General features: G+C 47.9%; 1 protein-coding gene and 1 long non-coding RNA gene across 9 annotated transcripts in view; one reads left to right on the top strand and one right to left on the bottom strand.

Moving 5' to 3' along the window:
• Positions 1-18,101, bottom strand: part of Trpc7 (transient receptor potential cation channel, subfamily C, member 7) — a 131,111-nt gene that overhangs the window by 31,564 nt on the left and 81,446 nt on the right. For both annotated transcript variants that reach the window (XM_017600463.3, NM_001191691.3), the window contains 2 exons: positions 5,793-6,026; positions 868-1,132 (listed from right to left, as the gene is read on the bottom strand). In XM_017600463.3, coding sequence (XP_017455952.1) covers positions 868-1,132; positions 5,793-6,026 — 499 coding nt within the window. The remainder of the gene's footprint in view (positions 1-867; positions 1,133-5,792; positions 6,027-18,101) is intronic.
• LOC102555284 (uncharacterized) overlaps positions 5,187-18,101 on the top strand; it is a 65,750-nt gene continuing 52,835 nt past the window's right edge. The window contains exons 1-2 of one of the 7 annotated variants that reach the window (XR_005495719.2): positions 5,187-5,951; positions 7,356-7,472. This is a non-coding gene — a long non-coding RNA (uncharacterized LOC102555284). The remainder of the gene's footprint in view (positions 5,952-7,355; positions 7,473-18,101) is intronic. The other 6 variants (XR_001841761.3, XR_001841760.3, XR_005495721.2 and 3 more) reach the window with 6 other exon arrangements.

The following is an 18,101-nucleotide window of genomic DNA, read 5'->3' as shown; positions in this document are numbered from 1 at the left end:
CCCAGGCTTTCTTCCCCTGGATGAAAGCTCTCTGGACCTAAGAGCATGCTGGCCTGGGGGGTATGTCAGGTTCTGTTCCTGAGTAATATAGGCGAGGCACATTGTTGTAATGAACCTAATGGTAACTCCCCTTTACTGCGTACTTTCTGGGTCACCCCATCCCGCTGAAACCTCACACTATCGTCACAACGCTGGCATTGATATTGCCCCTTGTCCCCTTGTGTGGTTTGAATGAGAAATGCTCCTGAGAGGCTTGACTGGCCTCCGGTTGGGGGCATTGTGTGAGGTGGTGGTGTAGCCTTGCTGAAAGACGTTTATCATTGAGGGTGGGCTTTGAGAGTCCACAGCCCCACCCTATCTCCGTTTCTCTCTTTCTCCACTTCCTGTTTTGTGGCTGATGATGTGATCTCATAGTTTACTGAGCCATCTGTCCATGACCATGGTTCTCCTGCCATTAAGGATGTCCCTCCAACTTGAAACTGTCAACCCAAGTAAACTCATTGTTTCTGCCTTAAATGCTCTTGGTCACGGTGTTTTTATCACAGTAACAGGAAAGTAACTAATCTATCCCTATTTTAAAACCGAAGGAATGGCTGTTTTTAATGTCAATACTCAGGAGGCAGAGGCAGGTAGATCTCTGTGAGTTCAAGGCTAACCTCGTCTACATCATCCGTTGTGGGCCAGCCTGAGCTACACAGTGGCAGAGTGAGGATTTAAGTTCTTTGCTCTTCTAATTCCAGAACCTAGGCCTTTGAAACACAGAGAGCAAAACTCACATCAACCTCAGGGAAACCCGAGTTCTGCAAGGAACTGCCCTCCGGGGACGCCCAGAGATGGCCTCAGGGTGGAACACACTTCGATACTCACGTTGTAAACGCGGGGTTGTACTTTGCACCTCGGTAGTAGGAGTACAGGTTGAACATCCCGATCATGAAGGCCACAAACACCATGATAAAGATGACCATGAACTTGAAGATGTCTTTCACAGTTCTCCCCAGGGAGATCTGCAAGGGCCCGAAGCTCTCATTGGCTGGCAGGATATAGGCAATCCGGGAGAAGCTGAGTACAACAGCGATGGCGTACAGCCCTTCCGAGATGATCTGGGGGTCTGAAGGCCACCACTTGTCCCTGGCTGAAAGGAAAGAACCTGTGTTACTTGCTGGGGTCTGCTGTGGAAGAGCGCCCAGTTGCGCATGGTCAAAGATGTGCTTTTACGATTTTAGGTCTGCATGTGTGCAGGGACCCAAGAAGGGTGGAGAGGCTTTAGAACCCTTCAAGCTGGAGTCACAGGTGGCTGCGAGCCATCGGAAGAGGTGCTGCTGGAACGTGGTCCTTTTGCCGAGCAGCAAGTGCTCTGGACCGCTGAGCCATCTCTCCAACCTGTTAGGAACCGGAACCACGTTCTCTGTTGTCATCTCGGCCCTTAGGTAATCGCAGCACATGCGATGCCATGCTGTTGGAATGAGCTGTCTCACCTGCCTGGAACTTTACTTCCCAATCACCCATCAAGATTTGGTTTTGGGATGATCTCTTTCCAGAAGCTGCCTGTAACTCCAGCAGGCTAGGTGTGTCTGTTCTCCTGGGAGCTCCTGTGGTGTCCCCACGCATATCCATTATGTCAAATGCTGAAGGACTAACCACTACACTCCCCTCCTCCACACACCGGAGCCGAGCCCCTACTGGGGAAGCATGAGGAGGCAGTGGAGACCAGCATGGGCTGGAATCAGTCAACTGGCTTTCCTGAGCCACACTGTCCCTGTGTGATCTCGACAGACGATCTCAGCAGCCTAAAAGGCCTTTGACCATTGAGCCACACATGCAAAGAGTTGGCATTGACTGAGAAAGGGGATGACCAATCACACAGGCAATGTTGGTATCTCCTGGTGAGTCCTGGGGCCTTGGGTGCCTTACAAGCACTAAGTGAGCCTCCACTGTGCCCAACTGCAGGCCTAATGTCTAAGGAACAGCATTCAGTCTCTCTCCTAGGTGTCAGGACCAACAGTAAGTCTCAGGCAAGGGCAGTTCCTCCCTCCTGGGACAGTGACCGGTGCCTACTTCTCACAGTGCCTGGGTAGGAGTCCTCCTCAGACGCTGAACATCCTATATCGCCCCAGACTGCACCACACGGTTAAAAACTGCCCTGCTGGCAAAGCCGACAGCATCCCTGTTGAGAACTGCTGAACGAAGCTTAAATGAGAAACATTGAGGAACTTAAATTAGCCCTCACACTAAATTAGCTGTGATTTTCACAACAGCCCCGTAGAGCAGACATTACCGTTGCCATTTTATAGATTGGATTTGGGGGTATGGGGCCCTTTTCAGAGCCAGTAAGTGCGAACCGAGAGCATATTACACGGCGATTCTTGGCACCCCACGGGAGATGGAGGAGGAAGGAACTTTATTCTTTATTTTCAAAGCTAGGCTCTGTTAAATTAATTATAACAGAGAGAGAAATCTTTAGTAAGGGAAGCTGGGCCAACAGCTTCAGGTAGAGCATTCCAAATTACATTTGGAATACAGTAACACAGACTCTAAGTTCTTACCGAAGTCAGAATTCAGAAGTCCATGAAAGACAAGGTATGTTTTCTAAAATACCCGCTGGATGAATAACACATACATTCCATATGGAATTAGAAGTGGCTTCTTCTATTAAACTGGCACTAAAATGAATTCCTTTTTAAAATCCCACCTACGATTCGCTACCTTCAACCTCAGGTGTTAACAGTGAAAACTGCTCCTCAGTAGCTGTAGTTTCTAGGAACTGTCTCTGGCGGCCGAGGCTGGACTTCCGGTGCAGACACTTCTTGCCTGAACGGGCTTGTCACAGCTATAGTGCTGAGTGGGCATAAAACAAACGGCACTGTGTGTTTCACACAAAGGGACTTTCATCTCAGAGACGTTTCCACCCGAAAAAAAAAAAAAAGCCTTTTCATAACCTGAAGCCTACTCCCTCCCCGCGCGTCCCCCCACCTCCCAGCTTACTTTTTTTTTTTTGATTACTGAAATGGTTTGGAAGGCTCGCCGGCAAGGCTCGCCACAAGAGGGTGCTCGGCCCCCATAGCTGGAGCACTTGTGCGCGGCAAGAGCTCCGGAATATTTCCAAGGGCCCAAGATGAGCTGGAAAAGGCAAGGGCAGGAATGTTGGGTGAGCTGAGCGGGGACCTAATGCAGCTCACGGGGGGGAATAGGCATCACCGCGGGGATAATACTGCAGCCTGTATTGTGACATTAAGAAGGGTGCGCCAATCTTTCCTCGAGGAACCGAAGCAGCACAGGACGGGAAACAAACTGATTAAGGAAAACCTGCATTTGTCAACCAACAAATGCCGGCGCGGGGGTGGGGTGGAGGGTTGGGGTGGGGCGGGGGGAGCTGCGGTTGTAACAGACACTTGCTCTTCTTTTACCACATTTGTGTGATGTGGACATTGCTTTATGTGGACAGTTCCCCTAAAGGCCATGGCTGCACCCTGCCATTCTGTGGTTAGAAGGGCCATTTGTTTTCATCTACCAGGAGGGACATTTTGACATCCAAACCCTTTCAAATACGTGCCACTAATTAATACTTCCTAACCACCAGCTACGTTTTATCACCATCAACTCCCTATCTCCACCCCTAACTCCCAACCCCACTTCCTCCATCTCCCACCCCACCACCATTTCCACCCCTCAGCCCGTCATCCCTCACTCTCAAGTCCCCCTCCCCCTTACCCCCACCTCCCTACCCCCCAATCCCCAAGCCTCCCTCCCCACCTCCACAGTACCTCACCCTGTTTCATCCTCTTTTACAACATAGAGTACTGTGGTTGAGATTTTAAAAAGAGAAAAGAGGTAGTATTGAAAATAACTGGTACCACCTCGTGATCACAGATAATTCAATCTGCATCAAACCTTTTGACATAAGAGTTTTCATCTTCATTGTACACGTGAGAAGTGGAGACACGGAAGTTTACAAATAAATAGAAAGTAATCTATGGAGCTAGACTTTGACTCCAGCTCTCTCTAATTTTATAGCTCGGGGTCAAAGTTAGCTAGCAGGGGGCTGGAGAGATGGCTCAGTGGTTAAGAGTGATGCTCTTTCAGAGGACCCAGGTTCAATTCCCAGCACCTGCATGATGGCTCAGAAGCTCTGCTAGCACCAGGTATGCATGCGGGTGCACAGACATACATGTATCTAAAACACCCACACACAAGAATAAAACAAAAATTTACAGACTACGATTTTTAATTAATTGAAGGCCAGGATCTTTCCCTTACACGAAATAATAATGTGCTTCTGGTAACATCATAAGAGCCCTACTGAAGTAGGCTAGAGAGACAGAAAAGTTTAAGAGGAAAAAGGAAGGTTAAAGAACCCCTCACTGTGGGGTCTACTTAAAATCCGAGTCAAGAATCCCAGCACAATTAACATAGGAGGTTCATGGTCAACATACAGCCAAGTACCCGGGATCGGACAGAATAGATTGTGGGGAAGAGTCCTGACTCATTGGTACATCTGTGACCTCCTGAACTTTTAGAACACGGTTAGGGCAGGCATTAAGACCAATGATTAATAAATGGGACCTCACAAAGCTGAAAAGCTTCTGTATGGTGACGGACACCATCATTTGGTCAAAGCGGCAAACTACAGAATGGGAAAATATCTTTGCCAACTATGGATCTGATAGGGGGCTAATATCTGTAACATATAAAGAGCTATAAACAACCTGACATTAAGAAAACAAATATCCCAGTTAAATGGGGTACCCAGCTATGTGCGGAGTTCCCAAGGTGTGAAACCCAAAGGACTGGGGACACTTAAACAGCTAACACCCTTACTTATCAGGGAAATGCCACTCAGAACTACTTTGTAATTCCATCTCACGCCTGGCGGAATCGCCAAAATCAATAAAACGAATGAGTCCCTGCCCCTACCTCAGGAACTATGGACAGGTGATGGCTTCTGTGAGGGGGATCCATTTTCTTTATGGATGTGGCTCCCAGTAGGTCAACCATGTTCTAGTGGGTGTCCCCACCCCACCCCCAGGAATATATACACTCAGCACAAATATATGGAGTATATGGGTTAATCTGTTAAGAAAAGCAAAGGACACAAACTCGGGGTGAGGTTTCGGGAGGTAGGGGTGGGTCTGAGAGGAGGTAGAGGGGGAGGCTTGGGGCGAATATGATCAGAAGACTGTTAAAATTCTCAAAGAATTAGTAAAACATTTTAAAAATTAGCTGTACAGGTAGTCTACACTCTTTCTAAACAAGTGGAGCGGAGGGTGATCCAAGCTTAATTAGGCTTTTTTACAAAAAAAAAAAAAATCTCTTCTTCATGAACTCCACTCTCATTCATAATGGCTCATTCCGGAAATACTTTCTGCAGGGCAGTCAAGAATCCCACTGTTGCCTGACTAGAGGTCTCAGTAGATCTCCTCAGATTTCTTGGAGGCAGCAGCCTTAAGTATGTGTGTGTGTGTGTGTGTGTGTGTGTGTGTGTGTGTGTGTGTGTGTATGTGTGTGTCTATTTCCCACGTCGAGAGAGGGTGGGTTCTTCAAAAACAAACCCAAAAATCTACGGAAATGTCCCAAGAACCTCTCAGAAACAAACCCAAACACTAAAATATCCACTTCTTTTTTTTTTTTTTTTTTGGTTCTTTTTTTTCGGAGCTGGGGACCGAACCCAGGGAAATATCCACTTCTAAGTCACGGATTTATTCCGCATTCTGTAAGCGCGTTGGGGACACCTGTGGAACCTGCCAGGTTCCAAATCCCAGGTCCTGGAACCAGGCTAAGCGACCCCTGAGACTCACCGTAGGTGAAGTATGCCACTTCCGGCGGAAGTGAGACGTTGTGCAGCGTTACATCCTGCACGTACTGGTCCACGTACAGCTGGGCCTCACTGGCCTTGAGGAAAGCCATGAACCTCGCGGTGAAGGAGGCCACGAAGACGGACAACATGCCGAAATCCAGTAGGTTCCACAAGTGCAGCACGTACTCCCGCGGCCCCTCCTCCCAGATCTCCTTGCATTCAGACCAGATCATTCCTGTGGGAGAAGGACAGGCCCAGTTTTCAGTTACCTCGGCAGATGCCAAAGGAACCGGGTAGAAACAAACATATGAACCCTGTGGGATAGCTAGAGACAGACAGATGGACGCACCTTCAATTCGATTTGTGAATTTCTGTGACTGGGAGAAGGCATGCCTTTTATCCCTGACCTTATGAGGTAAACCGTCTCTGAAAGTGAGAGGGTTCGCACCCATGGACGGACTTTGGAGGCAGACTGTGGGAGACAAACTCACACACTTAAATATGGGGTAGTTATAAATCAGGAAGGAAGGGAGCCGAGGTTGCAGACTTTCCGAAGGTCCACGTGTGAGGTAGAATTCGGTTTCCCCAGATTGCAGATTTTCTGCTGCTGTGGTTGGTTCGGGGAGTTTAAGCATAGGGGCATTGGATTTCCTCTGCTTTTCCTTTAGATAACGAATTGGATTTTAAGAGACAGGTCCTCATTGTTACACAGTAGACAATGTAGCTAATCAAAATGTTACAGGTTCTTCCAGCCCTCTTCCCAGACAACCTTAAAAGGTGGCCTAGACAGTGGTTCTCAGCCTTGGTTCTCAATCTTCCTAATGCCGGGACTCTTTTAAACAGTTCCTTGTGTTCTGGTGACCTCCCAACTATAAAATTATTTTGGTTACTTCCTAACTGCTATGGATCTTGATATAAATATCTGTGTTGTCTGATGGCCTTGGCTCTTGACCCACAGGTCGAGAAGCCCTGGCCTAGGCTAGTACTTTGGTGTGTAGTTGTATAGACCTTCGCTGCCTAGTACTGGGGCCACCTTGTAAATGTTGTCAATATTTACAACTTCTGCTTCTGATTAAGAGTTTTAAGATGAAGTTCCACCATGCAGAGAAACTGCAGCTAGCGGATGTTTTGCCAGTGCCAGAAATGTCATATACCCCAAGCTGACACACCCCTCTGTCCCACCCTTGCTGCCTCCCGCTGACAGCAGCCCATATTACAACACAGGCTTCTTTGAGGATTCAGCTGCTTTGGTAAAGTCTTAGACTCAAACATGATGCTGCCAGTGGCCATTGGTGGTGGCTCTGTCCTCCAGAGGGAGCTGGGTCTTAGTGTCGTCACCACATGACAGTGAGGAGTTGATTGTTTCCAGTCTTCAGGGACCCTGCCCAAGGACTGTTAGGGTCAATATTTGGTGGTGGGAAAGGCCCTTCAAATCAAAGGGATTGAAATACTTTTCCAAGGCAGAGAGTAGTCTGAGAGCAGCTGTCTGTTGAAGAGCCCTGTCTTTGTTTGCTGATGATGGAATTGAAGTTCCCACAGTGAGAAGTGTCCCCAACCCCTGCAGGTCTGTTTAAAGGACTTCTCACTGCCCTTGCTCGTTTCTCTCTAAACAAAGCACCTGTCTCGTGCATACTCTGTCAGACTTCGGACAGTCATTCAGTGCACCGTAAGTTACTTCACAGTGAGTATATACTTTTCATTTGCCCATTTAAAAGTCTTATTAGAAAGCCCATCACAGGTGAGGAGAGGAAATGTGGCTTATTTACTTATTTTTACTTTCTCTTGTCCTAGGTTAAAATCACCACTGTCCCAGTGGACGGAGGTGATCGGTTTTAATTTAGCCTGGCCATTCACTGGCAGTGGGATGTTGAGTAAGCCCCCTGACTTTGTGTTCTGGGGGAACTTCAAAAGCTTCTATGAGCCTGAGACGGAAATTATTTCCACTAGACACTGAAAATCATTCCATCATCAGATGTCCTTGTCAGTCTTCCTAGATTTAAATATTAATCACCGAGGTTAATTTAAATCATTCCAAGGCCATAGGTTAAAAGTAGCATGGGGTGAGGGTTTGAGCAACAGGGATGCCTACTGAAAACAGGGCTGTGTGAAATGAAGTACTTTGGTGAGGGAAACTGGGCCTCCCGCTTCCGAGATGCGAGGGGAGCAATGGGATTATATTGTCGCTGAGCCCCAGGTCTTTCGCCCCAGCGCGTCAGAGAAATGTTTAGAGCTCAGGCCCAAGGGGTAAGGGATGCTTGGTGCTTGAGAATCCTCCAGGCTAAGTTCCCATTACTCACAAATGCCTGGAGCCCAGAGAACAAGGTCACCGATAATTAAGAGAGGTGCTTGGCAGAGAAGGGGGCTAGGGCACGCCAGGAAGCCTCAGAGGGCATCAGCATCTTGATGTGTGTAACCTCTGAGTAATGCCTGCAGTCCGTGGAGAGGAGCTTGGCAGAGGGAAAGGCACTGCCTCCCTTCCGGTCTCTCAGGGCTTCCCTTCAAAATGTTCCAAGACAGAGCTATTCACATTTCTTAAACAGTCCGAGGCTCCTCTGCTCTAACCCAGAGTCTCACGTTGCCTATTTCCTTGCATTACGTTCTCAGCATTGGGAGCACAGGGTGTTCCAGGAACTCACAGGAAGGGAAACACACCGAGAAGCTCTCCATCCACCCCTAAGATCCAAACGCTGTCTCAGGGTTAGCATTTCCAAGGTTTATTTGCTTGCCAGGCAGAAGGATGATAATTTCCCAAGGACTCCTCTGTCTCTCTATGCCCTCTCTTCTGATCACAGCAGCCGGCAGGTGTCTGGTTTCTTCTAGGTGCCCAGCCCTGGGCTCAGCATTTTACAGACGCCACCTGATTCTTCAGAACATCCTAAAGGACAGCAATGGAGATTATCCCCACTTTGAAGATGTGACTCATGTAGAGTTGTCATGTCAGTTGTCCACAGGCACACTAACAGTCCAGGTTAATGCAGGCTCTCTGCTCTCCACTGTGCCTTCTGGTCATGCTCTGCACTGGGCACAAGCTTAGGCTGTTTAGTCAGAAACCATCCACTGACCAGATGTTGAGGTCCAGGCACCACACTCGGGCTAATACAACCAAGATAATAGATACCCATTTGCCCCTGGGCAATACAGCTAGCCCCGATGATGGAGACAGGATAAAGGGTCAACAGCACAGTCATGGGACCAAGCAGAGAGCCTGCCCGCTATGCATTTGTAGACTCATGAAAGGGTGAATTTATGGAAGAGGGATACTGGGTTAAGGAACCAGAAATTAGCCAGGTGAAGGGGGAAGGGTGTTTCAGGTAGTGGTCATGGAAATGTGGGAGAACAGGTCAGCCTAGGATAGTGGTTCTCAACCTTCCTGATGCTGTGACCCTTTAATATGGTTCCTCATATTGTGTTGATTCCCCCAATCATAACATTATTTTTGTTGCTACTTCATAACTTAATCTCGCTACTCTTATAAATCATAACTGTCTTAGTTAGGGTTTTACTGCTATGTATAGACACCAGTACTAAGGCAATCCTTCTAAGGACAACATTTAATTGGGACTGGCTTACAGGTTCAGAGGTTCAGTCCATCATCATCAAGTTGGGAACATGGCAGCGTCCAGGCAGGCATGGTGCAGGAGGAGCTGAGAGTTCCTCATCTTCATCTGAAGGCTGCTAGCAGAATACTGACTTCCAGGCAGCTAGGATGAGGGCCTTAAAGCCCACGCCCACGCCCACGCCCACAATGACACACTTCTTCCAACAAGGACACACCTCCTAATAATGCCATTCCCTGGGCCAAGTATATTCAAACCACCACAGTAACATAAATAATTTTGGAGATAGAGTTTGCTGAAGGAGTTGCAGCCCATAGATTGAGAACTACTGTTTTGGGAAACTATAAGATACCCAAGTTCAAAAATGAGAGAGTTCAAGGGTGGGGAGAGTCTTTCTCGGTCTAATAGACTCTCCTCCAGGCCATGCTGGTTGAAAAGACTGAGTGAAGGTTACACCAAGTCCATGGGCAGCTTTTAACCACGATAAACAGGACAGTAACATGCTCTGACTTGCTAGAAGAAACTGGTAAATCACCTGGGATTGTGTCTTAGTTAGGGTTTCACTGCTGTGAACAGACTCCATGACCAAGGCACCTCTTATAAGGACAACATTTAATCAGGGCTGCCTTACAGGTTCAGAGGTTCCGTCCATTATCGTCAAGGTGGGAACATGGTAGCATCCAGGCAGGCATGGTGCAGGAGGAGCTGAGAGTTCTACATCTTCACCTGAAGGCTGTTAGCAGAAGACTGGCTTCCAGGCAGCTAGGGTGAGGGTCTTATAGCCCACACCCACAGTGGGCTGCACCTACTTACTGCAACAAGGCCACACCTATTGCAACAAGGCCACACCTCCTAGTAGTGCCCCTCCCTGGGTCAAGCATATTCCAGCCACTGAAGATGATGTGTTTGGACATTGGCTAAATACTCAAAGGCTCCATTAAAAGCATGACTTTGTTAAGAACCAGGAAGAAATCAGGGAAGCAGGATTGTATGGTTTTTCCTCTCGACTAACTGTGTGAGTGTGATTCCAGAGCTCAGACTCAGCTGTGCCCTCAGATATTATAATCCTTGTGGGTGGGTTGTGGCATGGGAACCTAAAGCCAGCCAGGAGAGGGCAAGCTGGTGGGAGGGACAGCTAGGATGGTTTCCCGACACTCAGTTCCAGGCTGTTCCTCCTTTTGGTATTTGCACATATGTGCTGCAGTCCTGGTGTTTGCCTCTCATCCCATCGGTGGGGAATTCTGTTCTGATTGCAAGCATGGAAGAAAACAGCATTGGCACTGGAGTACCGGCCCAGCCAGTGAGCACCAAGTCTGGCAACCCAGTCGGTCCCCAGAGCACACACGGTCAGAGGGAAGTAGTGAGCCAAGCAAGCTGCCCTCTGACCTTCAAGTGTGCACATGTCTACTCCACCGTGAAAGAGTGAATAACAACTATGATGAAAACATTTTAAAAGGAAAGAAAGAGAGAGAAGGAGAGGGAGAGGGAGAGGGAGAGGGAGGGAGGGAGAGAGAGAGAGAGAGAGAGAGAGAGAGAGAGAGAGAGAGAGAGAGAACCCAACGCTAGGTTCTTCTGAGATGGGGAACATGCATTAGGAGAGTGCTCTGGTCTTCATGGCTCTCGGAACTTCACAGTTCTCTGAGGGACATCTCTAGAGGCAGGCTGTCAGTTGACTGTCCTCCAAGCCTCTCAGCTACTCCGGAGTGGCTGCTTTAATGTGAAGCCAGGCAACGCTGTGGACTGTCCTCCAGCTGGGCTGTGGCTCCCTCTGCCAAGGCTTCCTTTCAGCGGCTCCGTAGATGGCATGACTTAGCAGCAAGTCTGCCCCTCCTTCTCAGGTGTGCCCTCCATGCGGTGGTCGCTTGGGTGCTTGTCTGTCTGTCTGTCTGTCTGTCTGTCTGTCTGTCTGTCTGTCTCTCTGTCTCTCTCTCTCTGGTGCTGTCTTCTTAGTCCCCGTGGCTTTGATTCCCCCTGCAGGAAGTTCCTTGTATTTGGTAAGACATTCAGACAGAGGATGTCCTTCCAACTTTGACTGTCCCACAGAACGTGTTGGGGGGGGGGTGTACTATGCCCAGTAGGAGGAGTGTAGTAGGGAACTAAGAGCACTGCTATGACATGTGACCTCTGAATGAAGTCACTGAGGAGACAGTGGCCCCGTGGAGAGGGTGAGTCAGCCGCACATATGCGTGGCTGCAGAAATACTGTCAGGCATATGGTCTGGTCAGTGCTCGGCGTTAGGGAGAAAGAAAAGGGGCCAGGAGGAGGAGGACTCAGGGTTTGGAGTAGGCTGCTTTATAAAGGCCTTGTCTTAGTCAGGGTTCTATTACTGTGAACTGACACCATGATCAATGCAAGTTTTATAAAGGACAACATTTAATTGGGCTGGTTTACAAATTCAGAGGTTCAATCCACATGGCAGCATCCAGGCAGGCATGGTGCAGGAGGAGCTGAGTTCTATATCTTCACCCGAAGGAAGCCAGGAACAGACTGAGCATCCTCAGGCAGCTAGGAGGAGAGTCTCCAAGCCCACCCCCCACAGTGACACACTTCCTCCAACAAGGCCACACCTTCTAATAGTGCAACTCCCTGGCCAAGTATATGCAAACCATCACAGGCCTCATCTGAAGAAGACCTTTGAGAGTCTGGGGGATGGGGGTTTAAGTCTGTGATATAGACTAATTGCCTAGTATACATAAGGCCCTGGGGTCCGTTCCCAGGATCTTCCTCACATAAAGACCTGAACAGAAACGGACATGTACAAGGAAGAGCCACATAGATCACCTGCAGGAACAACAGCCCGGAAAGGGCTCAAGGGCATAAACCGTCAAGGAGAGTGGTAGAGCTGACGTAGTGAGTGGGGTAGACGGTGGTGGCAGAGAAACCTCCATCCCTGAAAGGAGCAGGCTGGGCTAGCTCAGTACCCCAAGGTTCCCTTTACTCTGGAGCTGCACTTGTAAGGAGGTACTGATGGCTTGTGTCATTTTATAATCCGCTGGCCCAGGTACTACAGCTATGTATCTGGTGTGTCACTGGACAGGAGATCTGCACATCTGCGTTGGCCACTAGTTAAAGGCTTTCTTAGCTGTGACAGGGAGCAGAGGTCCAAGAACATCAGCAGGACATAGGGCTATTTCATGCTCTCCCATGTTTGAGCGGCTCATGCTGGATCTCAAGGTGTGAGAGCACAAGGAACCCTTTGTAGACAGTTGCTTTTCCAATCACCTCAGAGTTCCAGCAGGTATTTAGGGCAAGGCTGCACTGGTCATATTTACTCTTGTTTCCCTAGCTCCTGGTGAAGTACCGATCCTTGATAAACTGCTTAACATTTAGATGTGTCTATTGAGAAAAGGCGATGGACTAGAAGGACCTTCAGGGCACCTTCATCAGCGTGTCAGCCACACCATTTACTTCATGTCCTCAGAATGACCCTGTTACAGTGAATAATAGAGTGCCCATGCCCCTGGAAAGGCCAGGTCCCAGAAGTGGACACCGGATCCCATTCCTGTTATCTACTTAGGAGCTTTGCTTCCTGGTGGCCAAACCTCAGGACTCAGCGTTCTGTGCTCCGTTGGCAGCACTCGCCAACTCCTTACTCTGCAACGGCCCGCCACTCTCCGGGTCTTCCTTTGCTAGGTAATGCTCATGTTCTCAAACGTTAGCATTGCTGTGCCCTGTGGATGGATCCTGAGTTTGTGAAAGTGATAGGATAATTTGCTTACATATAACGACATGCTCATATTTTCTCTGACCCCAGCCCTGCTTCTCCAAAGTTCAGATACACACACCATTTACTACTTGACCTTTTCTCATAAGTGTCTGATATACTCTGGTTCTCTCCAGATGGTAGAAATCTTTGCCCTTTGGGAAAAAAAAATCTATATTATATATCTCAAACTGAAATCTTCATTTACCTCTCTCCTCCAAAACGCCTTCCCCAACACCCGTGTTCCCATCCTAGTGAATGACTTCCTTTCAGACTCTTTTGTAAGTTACTGTCCCCAACAGTTCTCTCTTTCTCACATCTCACATGTAATTCAGCAGTAAATATTGACTTTACCTTCAAAGTGTGGCCCTCCACTACTTGTCCTCACTAACCGTTTGATGTCCAACTTACAGTAGGGACATCAGGACTGGCACCCTGCCTCTGCTCCTGTGCCATAGCCATTCATTCTTAGCACCACACTCCTGGACCCACTGAAGCCTGTGATGTCACTTCCGTTAGAGCCCACAAAGCCTCTACCCACGTAGCCATCTCTGTTCTCTCTGAATGTGAAGACCTCAGAAACACTTGTTTGGAACATGTCCAATTTGCTACCAATTCTAGGCTCAGGGTGCACCACCCCTCCTGGCTAAAATGCTTTGGGACTACCATGGTAGGGGATAAGATGATCTCCGGCTGCTCAGCTATTCTGGTGGGATCTGAAGAGTGGGAGGGAGAGGGATCCACTGGCCTCTCTCCCTTACAGAAGGTTGATTAATGAGTAGATGTGGGAAGACACAGAGGACTATTTCCTTTTACTCTCTAACCTGAAGCTTGATGGTTTGTTTGAAGGCTTAAGACCCTTGTCCTAGCTTCCTAGAAGCTAGTCTTAGACTAGCAACCTTCAGATGAAGACGTAGAACTCTCAGCTCCTCCTGACCCCCATGCCTGGCTGGATGCCACCCTGCCCTACACCCCCCTGCCCATGGTAATGGACTGAACCTCTGAACCTGTAAGCCAGCCCAATTAAATGTTGTCCTTTATAAGAGTTGCTTTGGTCATGGTGCCTGTCACAGCAGTAAAACCCTAACTAAGATCCTGAGTCTCTCTTGATCTCTCTTCACCCCCAGTCAGGCCCCTTTTCTGTAGCCAAGACGACTTCACATTTGTGATTTTTCCTGCCTCAGCTGCCAAAGTAACAAGTGTACGTGCTACCATGGCCGGCCTCTTTAGTTCTGATAAAGGTTTCTGCCTCTGTTTTAGAGAATGTGTCTTGATTTCTGTTCCCAGACATTCAGTAAGATGAAGAACCATTCGCAGACATTTGAAAGAGGCAGCACTGGCCCCCTAAGCCAATGGGAAGGCCGACATCCTATCCTGAAGCCCATGCCCCCATCTGCAGCGCCCCAGAGGAAGTTCAAAGCACAGAGGCAGGGTCACTGGCTGGAGAGGGGGATGATAAGATGTCCTACAACAAGCTTCTGAGGGAAGGGTGCTGTGTAAGCCTGAGGGCAAACCAAACCCACGAGCACAGACATTGAAAAGGAGCCAAGACTCCAGATGTATAAGTCGGGTCCGGGCTGAGCTCCAAGCCACGAGCACATGGAATGGAATCCTACACACAACAGCCAGAAAGCTCACCCGTGTGGGGAAACATCTGATCTGTGCCCACCCAGAACCGAAAGGCATTGTTGACACCTGAGGCCTCTAGTAAAGACCCCTGAAGTGAGTTCTACAGCACAGAAATAAGTAACCATGATAAAATCAGCACCAGCTGAACAGTCCCTATGGTAATGGCCTCCAGAGGCCTCTAACAACAACAACAAAAAAATGACTCAAGGTGATAAGCAAAAGCTTAATACGCAGTCTGCATAAGGCCAGTCTTTAGAGGAAGCCACTGCTGTGGCTTGATGACGGAGTAAGGAAGAGGCTCAGTGTGCCAGTGTTGAGAAAGCTGGGCTGATGAGGGGAGCGGCCGATGGGTCATGGGTGTGGATTAGTGTTTTCCTCACACCAGTGGCTTCTTGGTCCTGGGGAGGATTGGTGGCAGGGTTGTCATGAGGTGAAGCCACCTCTGGTATCTTCTTCCATTCACTTGCTTTGTCTTCCCACATTAAGGATTTATGGTCAATCTTGCCCAGTTTCCCTTTTCGCCACCCTGTGCTATTTTCAAGCAAGGTCAGGGATCATGAAACCAAACACTTGGCTTTGTCCCCACATTCTACCATGAGGTCCTGTCAGACACAGCTGCCTTGTCTTAGGCATCCCCCTGCCCCAACCAAGAGCCAAAATAATCCTCTTTGCTTTATGGGTTACCCAGCCTTAGTTTTTCTGTCATAGCAAGAGAAATGGCTCAGGCAACCAAACTCAGATGCTCAACAACAGTTTGTGAAGTACTTATCGATCGATCGATGTTGGTCAATGTCAACTTCTAGGAGAAAGACTAGTCAGGGGGAATTACACAAAAAACCACAGAATTTTAAAAAGCACCATAAATATAGACAATATATTCAAGGATTTACAGGGAAATGCAGACACACTGAGGAAGGAAATGAGAGATATAAAGATATAAAAAGAATTGAGAAATATGAAAAGAATATAAATTTCATGAAGCAAAAAGTATATCTGGAATGAAGAAAGTTCCTGGGATGGAAATTCATAGACATGGCAAACAGAGCTGCAGCATGAACTGGAGAGGGCTCAGGATCAAAAAGAAAAAGAAGAAAACAGACTTTACTGTGTGGCGGTACTCTCCATAGCCCTGACTAGCTTGCAACTCACTGCGTAGTAGACCAGGCTGGCCGCGAACTCCCAGAGACCTACCTGCCTCTGCCTCCGGAGTGCTGGGATTAAGGTGTGTGTCGCTCTACATATGGAAATAATACATAGTTTTTTTTTGTTTTGTTTTTTAAACACATGAAAGTTTCATGATCTCAGACCTTATTTCAGAATAACAAGGGTTGAAGGAAAAGGGGAAGGGGCCAGACTGGCCATGGCTCCCTAATTATTTAAGATGAGAGACAGACACACGGGTTCATTCTGTTCCTTTCTTGAGTATTGTACTTTTAAAGACTATCTATAATAAACATTTTGCAAGTTTCCCCCCTTTAGTAAGACAGCAAAGACTTTTTTTTCTGTATTAAACAAGGCAAGAAAGAGGCCATTGTGAGTGGCTCTTGTTTTTTCCAACACTTGAGATGATTAACTCCTGAAAACACATCTCTGCCCTGATGGGCAGAAATCAGGCTGTGTAACCCTGAGAGCCATCGTCTGGAGACACACCTCCACTATTGCAGAAAGGCTGACACCTAGGAAGAGCCAGAAGAGGCCTCAGGAAAATGGCATGTCCTAGGAGGCTTAGCTTATAGTAACTGCATTTGTCTAAAGAGAGGGGTCTTGTACTCACTGCGGTCTGGGAAAGTGGGATGAAAGAGAAACTTGTAAACACTTTACATTTTTACTTATAAACTCACACTGCGAATGTCTAAAAGTGCCTAATGTTAAAGTGTTTGATGATGTTAAACCAAGGGGCTGTCTGAGAGAGGCCTGGGATAGGTCCTGAACTAGGAAAGGCCGCAGACCTCAGCCTGTACCAGGCTTCTGTGTCTTCCCTATTCAACTGTAGTGTCAATGACTTGACTAAACAATTCCTTGGCCACAGGCTTGCCAGATGATCACATGTCCCTGGGAAGGATGGCCTACTCCCCTGACTGCCCCAGGTCAACACATTCTCACAATCTCCACTTGCCTGCTTGTGGTCTTGTAGGGCTGTTTTCCCATGTGTTTCCGGGTTGGGCAGCCATGATGCTCTCTGGTGGTTTATCCCTTGTAACTTTCTTGGGCATCAGTACAGGGCATGTGCTGTGCAATCATTTTACAAATCCATTCATGATTTTTGCTGTTTGATGGCACAAACACTTTGAGCCTGATTATATTTTTGACTTAATACTTGTAAATAATTATACAAATATTAAATACTTGTCAGGAAAGCAAAATCTGGGTGAATACGGTCAAACTAATTAAATTAACTGACCAACTCTCCTTGCCGCACGAATTTCAGTTCTTTTAAAGCTTTTATTTCACTAGAAATATCCCCATTAACTCCAGACCTTTGCGGTATAAAGTCTGCAGTTTATGAAGGTTTTGCCTATTTATTATTTCCCTGAAGATAGCTTTGGCAAGTTTTCGTTTTTCTCCCGTTAACTGATTTGCAGCTTTCAGTGTTAGAATAAACACTGGAACCAATAGCATTTTTCTGCATTCAGCTCTAGCCACTTCCAGTAATAAAGGGGGACATCGGGAGCCATTCCCTAGGAAATTGTGGCAAAGCTTGAAAGCACAAAATATCAGCACAGATAGGAACTCACAACCACTTAGCACATTAATTTAAACAAATAACACATGCTACCGAAGATGGAGGAAGGGGAGGGAGGGAGGGAGGCAGGGAGGCAGGGAGGGAGGGAGGTGTCATCTTGTGTATTGTATGGCTGCCTCACCTGTCAATTAAAAAGCCTGTGGCCTATGGCTTATGCAGGAAATAGAGGTGGGACATCCGGAGGAGAAAGGATTCTGGGAGAGAAGAAGGCAGGGGGAGGAGCCTGAAAAGATGAGGAGGTGACATGGACTTGGGGTACCTAAGCACGGGAAACTAGCCATGTGACAAAATGTAGGTTAAAATAACTGGGCTATCTTTAGCAATGGTCTAGTCAGAGTAGGGCCTAGCTATATGGCCAAGGTATTTATAAATATAATTTGAGTCTGAGTCTTATTTCTGGGAGCATGGGGCTGGAAGGTAGAACCAGGACTTAACTTCACTCTCTGTGTTGGTGAGCATGCGTGCATGTGTGCGTGTGTGTTGAGAACATGCCTCCATTGGACTGGACCGTGGCAAGTCTGTGGGAGAGTCCATCGACTGATGATTGATGTGGAAGGTTCCAGTCCTCTGTGGGCAGCGCCACCTCCGGGCAGGTGGTCCTACCCGATGGAAAAAAAGCAGTCTGAGCGAGCCAGGAGGACCAAGCCCATAAACAGCACCCCTCCATTGCCTCTGCCT

Source organism: Rattus norvegicus, chromosome 17, assembly GCF_036323735.1.
Source record: "Rattus norvegicus strain BN/NHsdMcwi chromosome 17, GRCr8, whole genome shotgun sequence".
NCBI classification, from domain to species: Eukaryota; Metazoa; Chordata; class Mammalia; order Rodentia; family Muridae; genus Rattus; species Rattus norvegicus.
Note: the sequence above shows the minus strand (reverse complement) of the source record. Positions and strands in the feature narration are given on the sequence as shown.